The sequence below is a fragment of the Vigna radiata genome, chromosome 9 (genome assembly GCF_000741045.1).
Source record: "Vigna radiata var. radiata cultivar VC1973A chromosome 9, Vradiata_ver6, whole genome shotgun sequence".
Taxonomy (NCBI): Eukaryota; Viridiplantae; Streptophyta; class Magnoliopsida; order Fabales; family Fabaceae; genus Vigna; species Vigna radiata.
The window spans coordinates 13,234,507-13,247,797 of record NC_028359.1 but is presented as its reverse complement, the minus strand read 5'-3'; the positions used below and the strand labels follow the sequence as shown (position 1 = coordinate 13,247,797).

General features: G+C 33.7%; 1 protein-coding gene across 3 annotated transcripts; it reads right to left on the bottom strand.

The window, feature by feature from the left end:
* Positions 1–1,639: 1,639 nt before the first annotated feature.
* Positions 1,640–11,757, bottom strand: LOC106774258 (serine/threonine-protein kinase ATG1c). 3 transcript variants are annotated; one of them, XM_014661191.2, is made up of 14 exons: positions 11,320–11,757; positions 9,585–9,702; positions 9,455–9,513; positions 9,223–9,287; positions 6,082–6,175; positions 5,919–5,999; positions 5,627–5,735; positions 4,728–4,809; positions 4,271–4,650; positions 3,806–4,161; positions 2,825–3,116; positions 2,441–2,511; positions 1,987–2,215; positions 1,640–1,914 (listed from the first exon to the last, which is right to left on the bottom strand). In XM_014661191.2, the coding sequence occupies exons 1-14, from the start codon at positions 11,560–11,562 to the stop codon at positions 1,826–1,828; spliced, it is 2,268 nt and encodes a 755-aa protein (XP_014516677.1). In that variant the 5' UTR covers positions 11,563–11,757; the 3' UTR covers positions 1,640–1,825. The 3 variants fall into 3 exon arrangements, with proteins under 3 accessions (XP_014516677.1, XP_022641742.1, XP_022641743.1); XM_022786021.1 differs by having other exon boundaries at positions 4,271–4,644; XM_022786022.1 differs by lacking the exons at positions 9,455–9,513; positions 9,585–9,702; positions 11,320–11,757 and having other exon boundaries at positions 9,138–9,270.
* Between the last annotated feature and the right edge of the window lie 1,534 nt (positions 11,758–13,291).

The following is a 13,291-nucleotide window of genomic DNA, read 5'->3' as shown; positions in this document are numbered from 1 at the left end:
TTACCCAAAGTAGCATAAATCCTTCCAAAAAACAAAGTCTTCAAACCATAATTTGTCTTTCATCAAGTCATACTATAGGCTTCGACCTGAGTTTCTCCAAATGCATCAAAAGCCAAAAAAAAAAAAAAAATTAAAGAATCAACCAAGTCACAGAACTTCTCCACCCAGAAATCCGCCACTAAATCAAGACACTCGCCGCTAATTCATCGCCAAACCAATCTCTAAAAGGTTGGCAAGGAAAAAAGTTTCATTGTTTGCAGCTTTTTGTCTGTAGTTGCGGTTTTGCCCTGCAAAATTATGGGAAAAATTGCCACTTAGGTCCATTTGTCTAGAACATCAAGTAAGTAAAGTTGTGTATCTTTGTTAAATTTTGATTGTATAAAAAAATGTATAAAAATACTTAAACAAGTTTTAAGACTCACTTTCTTTAGAGATATACGAAGTTAAGTTTTTTCACCTTCTTGTTTTGAATCATGTCTTGTAATTTTTCTTTCTTAAAGTCACAATTATCTTGAATTATAATAGTTATATTTTTAGCTTTTGCATTTTATATGTGTAATTGAGTGCTTAAGACTAAAGTTATAAGATTGTATTTTTGCTTGATTTTTTCTTTTTTTTTGGCAATATTTAGTGAATGAAGCTTGATTAAACTTCAACATTAAACTTGAGAACAAAAAAACATCAACCAACTATCATAATATTCGAAAGGAATAACAAATAAATAATTTATAATAACTACTTAACTCTATATTAAATCTTTCTGTAGAGATTTTTCCACTAGTCTACATATTTCTTCCATTTTAAAAAATTTAATTTACTTGTATTATCAACTTATATTATTTATAGATAAATATCTAATAAGAATTTGCTAACATCCGAACATATTCTATCCTTCAATTCTTCTACCGCTTTCTTTAACAATTAAAATAATAAAAATAAAAATTCATTTAAAGGATAAATTGATAGTTTTGAATTATAATTATACAAATATCTAAAATAATTTCCCACCACCCACACTTTTACCCTTGGATCCTTCCACCTCTTCTTTTAGCAATCAAAAAGAAAATTCATTTGATAGATTTATCATTCTTTTACTTTTAAATAGAAAATAGAAATAATTAACAAATATTTCTCCATTAGTTTTCTTTCCTTACTAGTTATTTTCCGTAGAGTGAATAGTAATTAGATTTTCAACTTGTTCATAAAAAATGAGCCTAAATCGTGTTAAAAATGACTACGACAATGTAATAGTTAAAGAAAAATGTTAAAAACTTAATAAGTCAAAAACAGAAATAATATAAAAGATAAATAAAAAAAATCATTTATTGATTGAAATTATGTATAATAATAACAATTCAAAAACTGGTTATAAAATATAATAACCCATATTAATAGCAGAAAACAATCACTAAGACATAAAAATTCCATTAACAAATAATCATTTAAATTTGTATGATTTTGAATACTTGAAAATTCCTCTTTAGTCCTTTAAAATGTCAATTAAATACCATCAGATTTTGTTGTAAATCTTTATAAATCTTGATTGATCACTACAAATTTTTTTTATAAAATGTCTATGAAAATCTCAATAGATTACCCCCTCTTAAGTCAAATGAAACTTCTGCTCTCCAAGTGGCAATAAAACCAAATCCTGGTCAGCAGTCAAATATTTTACTGTAGTATCATTGTTGTTATATGCATATTACCAAGGTATTTTATAGTTTTAGCATTTTCATAAGAGAAAATCAAATTTCAAACCTAAAGCTCATAAAAGAATTCAAGGGACAAATGACACAGCATATCAAATGCACATTTGATCATCATTCTAACCACCGAAATGTTGAATTTTACAATCTACCTTGTGCTCCTTTACTCCCATCAGCATCACCAATTTCACCCCCCTCAAAAGAATAACTGTACAAATAAATAATTTGTTGTGTGAATGGGAGATAAATAACAATTACTAAAATTTTTCCTTAAGGATACCTTGACTGTCATCACATTTCAGTAGTGCCATTCGCTGGGACCTTGAATAACCTTGTCTGTTATTAAGAATATCAATGTAATTTCGAAGTCTGTAACGATCCGAGTTTGTCAGAGAAAAAGGAGGATTAAGAATCAGGGATGGTCCTTCCACTAGAAGAAAAACTAACAGACGGACAGCTTTTGAATACAATGCAGCTGCACTTTCCATGTCACCCATGAGTTCTTCTACCTGCCAACCAAATATCAGAACACAACCTCAGCTTGGATCACCAATTAAATCTTCAAGTTTGCTTAATTTTAGCATATCATTAAAAATGTCTAAGATAACCTTAATTTTGTATAATCAATAATGCGAAATCTCTTTTTATATACAAGTTTAAAATCGTATTTTCAAGATGGACTTTGATCACCCAGGCCAAAATAGATGAAATAAAAAGCATGATGAAATACTCACACCCCCATGCCTTCCAAAAGCAAGGGCAGATTGAAATATTGTCTCCATTGCATCTGGCATCTCAGTGTTTCCTGTAATCAGGACAGAAACAGTTTCCATTATTATAAATTTCATAAACTATGTAATAAAACCACAAGAATCTGTCTCGCTCTCTTTCACACACACCCAGAAAGGAGACACTTGCGTTATAACTATTACTTTACATTTCATGCATGTCACAAAAAGTGCAGATAAAATTTATTGTTCATCTCATAAAACCAAGTTTAAACATAAGAAAACTCTTTTAAATGTTCAGGTGCAGAAGTAGCTTAATTGTTTTTTTTTAAAAAGGAAGGGAAGTTAACTAGCCATTTGGCTCAAAATTTAAAATAAAAGATGCCATACCAGGCTCAATGGTCTTGGCAAGCTCTTCAGCATGCTCAAATTCCCTCAAAAAATCACTTTCAATTTTAGATAAAATATCCTTTGGCCATAGGGTGTTTCCATCAAGGCATTCTTCCGAATCAGGACTGCCATGCTTCCTGCTGGCACTCTTTCTATATCTTGAAGTTTCTTGATTTGGACTTCCTTCCATGGCTGAGGCAGCTTGTGTATGGCATATGTGTAGTGCTTGCTTCCAGATTGCAAGAATTACAAGCTGAATAGAAAACGCTTCCAGATGCTTTCCTGCCTCCATCTTTACCATTTTTAAGAGTGAGACATGGAGCAGTCCAAAAGGCAAGTATCATTAATATTACCACAGTAACACAAATGTCAAAGGTAGCAACACAAGACATCAAGGGTTATGTAAAAGGGAAATAAGTTTCAATCATTTATATTTCCCACCAAAGGGAAAGATCCTCATAATGCGTACAGAGTGACCAACTAAATTGCTATATTATTACTATTATTACTACTGGAGAACCAAGTGTGACATGCCCATGTATCTACACTTTTGCTACTAAATGAAAAAAAGGTTACCCCACTAAAAACAACAGTTACCGCAGTAGTTATTATAAAAAAAAAAAAAGTTACTAAAATGTTTAGAATAAGCATAAAATTGTAAAAAGAAATGTGTACTCCAAAAAGATTGGTATCTCCTTTATAGGATAGTACAGATAATACAACTGATAACAATAACAGCATGTTTCTAGTGCAATGAGCAAGCAAAGGGTGACCAAAGTGTTGTATTAGGTATTATCTCACATAACCCGCTTTTCACAAAGTAATTGAAGTTACTTAAACAATTTTATTATTTTACGGGACCACTTGATACGAGAGAGAGTGTAATAGTTTGGGGACAATATTAATGGTTTACAAGAAAACTTAGAGCCAGGCTACATCATATAAGATCACAGTTGTGAGCAAACTTTCAGCAACATTTACCTTTTCATTAACTAACTCGGTGATGGCAGATGCACACTGTTGCAATGATTTTACCCGGGTCATGCAGTGAGCTGATGGCTGTTCATCACCTATATCCATCGATCCAAGCGAAGTCCCAGGGGCAGAGTCCTGACTTCCTGAACTTCCAACTTGGTACATGCTATTTGTATGTGCACCAACTATTGGCATTGGAGCACTGGGTCTGGTGATTGTACTAGAAGACTCTTGAGGTAAACTACCAGACCTATATGGGGTATGGCTGGGCCTGGAAGCACCCACAGAAGAAGATGAAACATCTATAGGGGGCCCTGGCACCAGAACATATTCTTGATCAATATTCTCCAGGGAATCCGTAACTGTCACATATTACACAAGTATGAGAAGCATTATACATAATTTAGAAGAAAAAAAAAACTAAATCCAACCATGAAAACAGAAATGGAAACAAAATTTAGCTTGTATTACCTTTTGGATAAGGATTTGCGAACATCTGTTCTGGAGATTCTAGAGGATCAGTGAGATTTCTTGAAATGTTACGGTTGTCCAATCTCCTATTAGTGTTTTGAGATCTTTGTGTCATAGTACGAAATCCAGAATTAGAATTTATGTTATTAGAGATAGGAGATGTTGATTCTGCTTTATCTAATTTAGAATTTAGATCAAATCCATATGTGGACTTTATTGAGGACTTTTTTTTTGAAAAGGATGGACTCCCCTCGGGGCCACCAGAGTCGTCATCTAGGATGAAAGGCAAACAATCTTCTTGATAATTTTCCTCAGTTCTTCTCAAAGGGTCAGACACTGTAGAAAAAAACCCACCAACCAGCCTTGAAGAACTTCTACTCCTGCACACTACAATTTATTTATATTTGCAAACTGAAAAACCATAATAACCATAAATTATAAGAGACAGTGTTTTTACCTCAATGGCTCAACATCCTGTTCTCTTTGCTTCTGAGAAAGAAATGGGTGGTTAAAAAATTCTTCGAAAGTTAGACGTTCCACTGAAGTTAAAAAAACAGACACAGAAGAGAGAACAATATATTAGAATAATATATGGATTGTACTGAAAATGATGACAAAAAACTTATAATTTTATATCACCCCTTTTTCCTTGTTTCTCCCACGAAAAAACTGCTGAAAATTTAGAGTAATTTCGCTCAACTTATATTTTATATTAATATTAAAAACTAGGGATTATTACAAGCATATTTTATCATTCAATAATCAGTTCACCAAATCAAGCTCCAACTATTATCAATCCCCAAATTAATTACCCCTTAAATGGAGGGCGTCTCTTTCTTAATTCACAAGACTCTCTTCCAAAGTTACCTTGCCTATACTCCAAACAATGTGTAATAACTTATCATGTATTAGGCTTTTATGTATCTAAATATTGCCCAGAAAATAAAAATATGTATTCACTTATTAAGTGGTCCGATCTACATTAGAAAATATAACAAAAATCAAAATACCCCTTTATTCTAGTTGATATGGTATTGGTTAGCAGGAGAATAAGTTATCTAAAAGCCTGAAACAGCAAGGACAAACAGATTTGTCAGCTGAATTCTATGAAGGAGCTGTCATGCTGATGCAAACCAAAGCAATATAATTTTACATGGGCAGGTTTGAAACACACATGCGTTCACCTTGTTTACTACAGCTAGTTTCCCAGGAAAAAGTCGATAAGTGACACCAAGGATATCTCATGCCATAATAGAAAAGTAACAATACTATAAACAATGATTAAATAAACTGGACCATAAACTCGTCCTTAATTTAGGCCTCAGATTTTAATCTCCAATAAAATCAAAAGCATACCTGGATTCCGACGTAACAATTTCTGACACAAATCTTTGCATTCAAAACTCAGATTTGGGCAATCAGATGGAAACTGCAATTCTGTCGATTTCAATATATTCTGTAGTAACTGCAGAGTTCATGATTGTAAGTTACATTAAGTTAACTAAGAAAGAAAAATGTACCAATTTGGAGGACAACACTACTAATATAGCACCAAACTATATACATTATTGGTTAGAAAGAACAACTTTGTTTGCATTGAGAGAATATTTAAAAAACTACAAAAAAGGGCATTATATCAATTCAATACCTGTATTTGATTGTTTCCAGTAAAAGGTGTTCTTCCTGTAACCAGCTGAAATAAGATTGCACCAACACTCCAGAGATCTGCCTGCATGTTTAATTAGATTTAAATGGGAAGGAAACTAATCATGAATGCTTAGGTTTACCAAAGATATTACAATTGAAATCACCTTAGCGTCATACTTCTGTAGTTGCATGATTTCTGGAGCCATATAGAGTGGTGAACCACACAAGGTTTCAGCAAGGCCCCTAGGTTGCAGAGACCTGCCCAAGAAGAAAATTGTGGTTTAATTGGAGTATAGAGAAGACCATTTTCAGGAAGATATATAGAGAGAGAGAGGAATAAGAATGAATTTGAAAGTGTGTTTTCCCCTCTAAGGAATTCATATTTATAATAATTTTAGATACATCAGATACAATACATGAGACCAAAGAGTAAGAGAATTTGAAAAGATACATCTATGAACTAGGTCCAGCACAAAGCACATAGCAACTTATAATAAATCCTATTAAAGACTGTTTATTCTAACACTAACATTAATTTTTTATTTGGCCATAGGAACATCTACTGGTCTACAATCAGCATGCATGTTTCTTTCAAGATATCTAAAACATATTCCCAATGAGAAACCACAATGCCTTTCTTTAATTGAACCACTACAACGCCTAGAAAGCATTTAAGACTGCTAGGAAAGGAAATAATGAGAGGGGGGAATGTGTATCATAGAAGGAAATTTAGAAATAAAAGGGAGTTATGCAGCTAATTGTTTTGGGGTAGAGACTATGATATAAAGAAATAGTTTCCATTTGGTAAGTGTTAGGGGTCTTCTTTTTGTACTGAGTCTTTTACTATTGTTAGACAGAATATCCTATGTCAAAGGAAGCTATTTCCTTCGTAAATGTTGGCTTAGAGAGAATATCCTATTACCTATGATTCTTCTCTATCTTGTTTTCTCGTTTTTGTTTCAAGGTGGCTAAAAAAGACTTCCAAGGTTTTTGGTTTGAAAGTGATTACATAAGTGTTCCCTTTAGTTATAAGATTCTAGTGGAATGTTTTTGGATGTTTAGAGAATTGTTGACAGGATCATTACCACCTTGTGTGAAGGGAACTTTGTCCCTTGGAGGCATTCTTCCTATTATGGGTGCCTAGAATCAATAATACCATATCTTTTCAGTGAGCTTTGGTGTTTTACAATAGTTTTCTTGGGTTCCTCTACCTAGGAACCAAACAACCACTCACTATTCAAGAACAACTAGAGTCAACTATGCAAGAAGGATATTTGACCCCAGGGAAGAAAGCCAAACAACTTCAAAAGGAGGAAGGAGCTCACATGACAATTTGAATATTTGACAACAAATCCTTTTAAAGAGGGAGGGTATGATGGCATACACCCTAGCCAAGATCCAAGCACATTCAAAAAGAGCTAGAATCATCTATGCAAAGTGAAGCAAACCACTTTCTCTAAAGCCATCATGAAGTGATTCTAGACCATATATTAAGGGTCAAGTAGTATAGGATATCTTTTTAGGCCTTGTATTAGGGGCCAAGAAGTATAGGGATTTTGAAACAAGTCTACTCAAGTTGTAGGGCAATAATTGTGCTCAAAATAAAGGTGCATGATCGTTGGGTGAGTCCACCACTCATTGGGCGAGCTCCACTACCCACTGGGCGAGCTCCACGACTAGCTGGGCAAGTTCCATTGCTCGCATGGCGAGTTTCATGAGTGCTTGCTCGCTGGAAGAAAGTTCCTCTCGTTGGCCGAGTGTCGCAGTCAATTTTTTAAGGTTTCTTGTTTACTTTGGAGACACCTTTCTCTATAGAAGAGGTATCTCCCCCCTTGTAACTTGACTTGGAGAATTCATAATGTTATGCTATCAAATATTTGAGCAACAATATCTTGCCCCAAGTTAAGGCTAGAGCATCCATGAGGTCCCTCTAGCCACTCTTCTCTAGAATTGGCCCAACCTCTCTAAAAGCACCATCAACCACCTCCATCCACCATAAACACTCACCAAAACCATGAGGTTCACCACAATATCCATAGTTTTCGTGCCACTTACACCTCCATAGTTTCATCTTCTTGCTTTGGCCCAACCTAGCTTGAGAAGGATGCTACCACCTAGTGGTCATCAATGAAAAAGGTGGGTGGCGAATGGCAAATGGTAGCAGATGACAAATGATGACGCAAAACAGCAGTGGTGGACAACCGGAAAAGTAGCAGAGTGGGATCAACCCACTTTACATCAACTTAAGACTGAAAACAAGCTAAAAAGAACTTAAGAGATTAATTATCTCTCCTTTGATCTTTGTTATTTATAGAAGAAAATTACATCAAACCAACAAGCACAAGAAATTAATGCTAATAAGTACATAACTCATATAGCACTTTTCCAAGCTATTAGATTAACGTGCTTAGGCCTTATAAATACATAACCCTGTGTGCTCAATATATATTAGGGATTTAGCCTATGCCTCACTCTCTTTTATTATAACATGATATCTAGAGCTAGGTCATTGTTGATCCTTTTGATTGGTGATCAACTTTCGGATATTGTGTTTCTACTAGTAATAATTTGATATCTTGGAAGAGCAAGAAACAAAAATGTTACCAAAAGATCTAGTACAAAAGAAGAATACAGAGTTATAGCCTTGGCTACTTGTGAGCTTATTTGGCTTAACCAGTTATTTAAAGAATTGCAATTTGGAGATGTCACTCAAATAACACTTATATGTGACAATCAAGTTGCCATTCACTTTATTCAAATCCCATTTTTCATGAAAAGACCAAACATATTAAGATTGATTATCAATCATTTTATTCAAGAAAATATTTGAAGATATCAAGACTAAGTTTGTTAATTCTAATGATCAACTAGTAGATATTTTTACTAAATCATTACAAGGTTCTAGAATTGATTACATCTATAACAAGTTTGGTATATATGATTTATATGCACTAGCTTGAGGAGGAGTGTGAGATGTAACAAACTTAGACTTGTCTCTTAGTATTTTCTTATTTATAAATGCATAACCCTGTGCTCAATACATATTATGGATTCAGCCTACGTCTCTCTCTCTCTTATTGTGAGACAAACAACTACCTTGTACCTATATTTAATACCTAGTCTAACATTTTTAAACCCACACTTATTTGTATTATTATGATCAACACATTTAAAAACACATTTTCACTAATTATCTCAAATAAAATATTGAGCCACATACACAAAGATTAACGCTGAGCTTTCATGATGTCTTCATTTTTTTGGGTTCTTCAAGATAGATGAATGAAGTAGAATAATTAGGCTACCTTGCAAATCCAAAGTCAGCAATCTTCAGCACTGCCTTCTCATCATTCTGGGAGAGAAGAAGGTTCTGTTTCAAGGATGATAATGATTAAAATATTTAGATAAAATAACAAAGCAACCTTCATACAAAGATTAAATTTAATATAGAAGGGGGTCAACTAGGATTCTGAACTAACGAGCTATAAAACCATAAATACACATTTATGTTTTATGAAATAGAATCAAAATAAAAACCTGTGGTTTCAGGTCTCGATGAATAAGGTTATTATCTCGAAGAACTAGTAGACCAGCAGCTGAAACACAGGGTAGTCATTTATTACTAGAACATTTAAGGAGAACATAACTGTATACAGTTGAAACATACCCAGCTGCTGCATGAAATGCTTTGCAGTTGCCTCTGGTACCCTTCCATGGCGTTGAATGTACAAGGACAGATCTCCCCCTTTACAGTATTCTAACACAAGATGTATCTTCCCAGGAACCTACATAAAGTGAATGAAACTTCTAATGAGAAACTTTCTTTATGCACCAAAAAATGCATATTCCATTTGACATCACACTTAGCACAAATAATAATAGACCGATCTATTCGTAGAATGTTACTTTCTACAATACTCATTCAAACCTGAGAATTTTAGTTTTGAATAAAATAAGCCAAAACTAATACTTAGAAACAATTCACACCCTACGGACAACATATTTCATCTGCCATCAGCACAACAATTCCAGGCTAGATTTTAAACAACCATAGTCGTTTTACAATCAAATGGTCATTCATCAATAATTGCCACTCCTTTGTTTTCCGTAATATTAAACTTTTGTTTTGGACCAAACTTAACACAATAAAACTGGCTTACAAAGTGAGAGTTGCCTCCCATTTATATATTAAACCACCCCCTTGATGTGCAATTAAGCCAACCACAATGAGACCATAACTAAGGTGGGTTTGGAGTGAGTGTAGCTAAGGAGGTTTTTCAACGGTCCTCATGCCTAGGCCTTCCAGTCAGGAGCATGGCATTTGCAAGTGGGCCCAACATAGATGTTCTAACACAATCTTAAACTCTCGTTTTTAACCTAACTTTGGTCATATCTCTAGTGAATCTACCACCAATCTTTGAGGCTGCAATCCACAGAACCTCCAAAGAGACCGTCATTAAGGCAATCGAGGCCGTTTTCCAACACATAAAAAGCTACTTTTTCCCTACATCAAACCGAGTTTCATGATCACAACTTCCCCCAATTCAATTAAACAGCAATATACTGCACCTTGTTAACTTAATAGAGAGCGCATGCATACTGCTTCTTCTCAAAAATAGAGAAAAGCAGTGAACCTGGGCAACAGTAGGATGCAGTTACACCCCAAAGCAAAAAGGTTCCCTCCTGTAAATAATAGCATACTAGCATACACAACCATATAGTTTTATGCAGAAACCCCCAAAATGGTAAAATCTGTTTCCTCTTCAAATCCCACGGTACCCAAATAGCAGCAACCATGGTTATCATGACCCCGGACACTTTTTCTAAGGTTTTGTTTATTCAGTAGTCAAACCGCATATTGCCAACATTCTTTCTCACCACTAAAAATTACTAAATATTTCCATCCCCAGCTAAAAGAAAAATCACAAATATCAAAATTACAAACGTCATCACTCAGCACACATTTCCAAGCTCTCTAAAACATCATCATCACCACTTCACTGTAAAGCAAATATACACCCTAAAACCCAAAAGCAATTTACTTAAAGCAAAAAAAGTTATAAAAACACTCCTAAACAGATTATCCCAAAAATAAGAGAATCCTCACCCTAACAACATTTTCCGAAATTCCAAATCACATCATAGCTTCAACAATCCCCACCAACCCAAAGACTTTGACTCAACTGGCAATACACTCAGGCTTCTGAGGGATTCAAGTCCAAAATATTACATCTTTGGAAAGGAGTGCTGAGTTTTCAATTTAACTAAGTCCCAGACCAAGAATTAATTGCTCAAAAACCTCAAACTTGTCAGGGTCCCACCAAACAGTGAAAGACGTTAATCAAGGTTGTTGCAACAAAAACATTCCACAGCAAAAACAAAAGAAAAATTCGGCACCCAACCTGAATGATATCGTGCAAACAGATTATGTTAGGGTGGTTAATCCGCTTCAAGATGAAAATCTCGGACATGAGGCTCTCCTGCAACTTCTTATTGAGGCGAAGCGTGGCGATCTCCTTTATTGCCACCTCGGTTCCGTGCACCTTATGCCTTCCGTGCCACACCACCGAGAACGACCCTGCGCCGATTTGCCTCCCCACCACGTACTCTCCGACCAACCTGCTCCGGCCCACTGCCTGTGCCATCGCCGCCGTTGAACCCGAAACCCTAGACTCCGAAAACCCGATTACCGAAAACGGATCCTCCTAACCACTTTCTCGGGTTTTGGTTTTTGCAGAACACGGCCACGGATTGGGTCAGAAAAGTTTCAAAGTTTTTTTTGTTTTTTACACAAATGTGGTTGCTTTTGAACACACTTTACTTTGAGTTGAGAAGATTTATTAGTCTTATTGTTATCGAAGAGACCACAATTATATAACTATTATTGTTATCATCCACCAAATTCTTATTAATTTTTTAATTTATTAAACTTAATTCCATATATTTTACAATAATAACTTTTACTTTATTATGCATTCTCATCCTTAAAACAAAACAGAGATATAAAAGAGAAAAAGTAATATATAATAGCAATTAAAAAAATTTAAAATAATATAATAAATTTAAATATTATGGTTTTTCACAAAATCGTTTACTAATATATAAAAAATTGTTTACGAAAATCAAAATTAGTGCATATTAAAACTGTTCTGTCTAGTTAAAAAATAAATAGGGATAAAAATATTAAACACCAAAAAATTATATTAATTTTATATATTGCTATATTATTTTTTTTTCATTGATTTTCTTAATGTGTTTGGATATATTTAACTTTTTTTTTCTTAATTTTCACCGTAGTTATCAAGTACTATGCAGAAGTTAGAAAATCCTATTTTGAAAACAAACTGATGGGTTGGTTAGACCTGAAGCTGATTAGATAATTAGTTCAAAAAAATTTAGAAAATTGACTTCATGAAGTCAAAAAAATCATTCAACTTTACTAAAACAACTAAATAACTACCAAATTTAGTCAATTCTTTTCTTGATTCAAGATAAAAATAGATATTCCAACACTCAAATTACATCATAGAGCCAAATCAAAATCATATTATTTGCCTCTACATACAACAAGCATCATAAGTCCTATGTAAAAAAAAATGATCTGATTTGACTACAAGAAACTAGGCTTTTTTATATCTCTAATGCAAATTTACTAAAAAAATCAAGTAGTAGGCTAAGTTGTGTATTTACAACAATTTTTCATGGTCTAGTTTTTTAGATTATTTGAGATTTAAATCCTTTAAAAGAAATACATATTGTTTTTCACTTCCCTTACATTTTTTTTCTCCTCCTACCACACTTATCATAATCTCACCATTTTAGGTGTTTCTCATCTACTACAACCAAAGCCAGCTCAAATAATATGTTCTTTTTCAAACTCCACCCACATTGTTAAGACAAGATAATCTAAAAAGAATAAATTGTTTAGCATCTCAAGTTTTGAAGTTTAACAAACAAAATTTGACGAGATATTGTTTAGAGAAGTATAACGTCTAGATAAAGTACATTATTATTAAATGCTTATAACAAAAACCATGACGTGTCAAGTATAAAAGATCAAAAAACATTTGATAAAAATGCGTCTAATGAAAGAAGTTGTAAATGTTATATATCTTATCAATTATCACTACTTGAAAAAGCTCAAACTTGTACTAAACGCTTATTTTACAAAACATGTTTCAACACTCTATCAATGTATAAATCATTAAATGCATGTACGTATTGTACCTTGTATACTTTGTTTTTCCTCTCTTTATTTGTGCAGATATTAACAATACTAAGATATGGCTCAAAAGCACTACATGAGGATCAAAAAGACAATGTGAAATAGGAAGACATTCTTGGAATGTTTCCTAAAGCTTTATGTTCTACCAT

Bases quoted from the DNA above. Each gene is read 5' to 3' on its own strand.
- LOC106774258 (XM_014661191.2), bottom strand. From the start codon at position 11,562: ATGGCACAGGCAGTGGGCCGGAGCAGGTTGGTCGGAGAGTACGTGGTG. The intron at 9,288-9,454 runs GTTTTTATTTTG...TCCTTGAAACAG, and splicing joins ATCGAGACCTGAAACCACAG to AACCTTCTTCTCTCCCAGAA. The intron at 2,512-2,824 runs GTATGGCATCTT...TCCTGATTACAG, and splicing joins TGCCAAGACCATTGAGCCTG to GAAACACTGAGATGCCAGAT.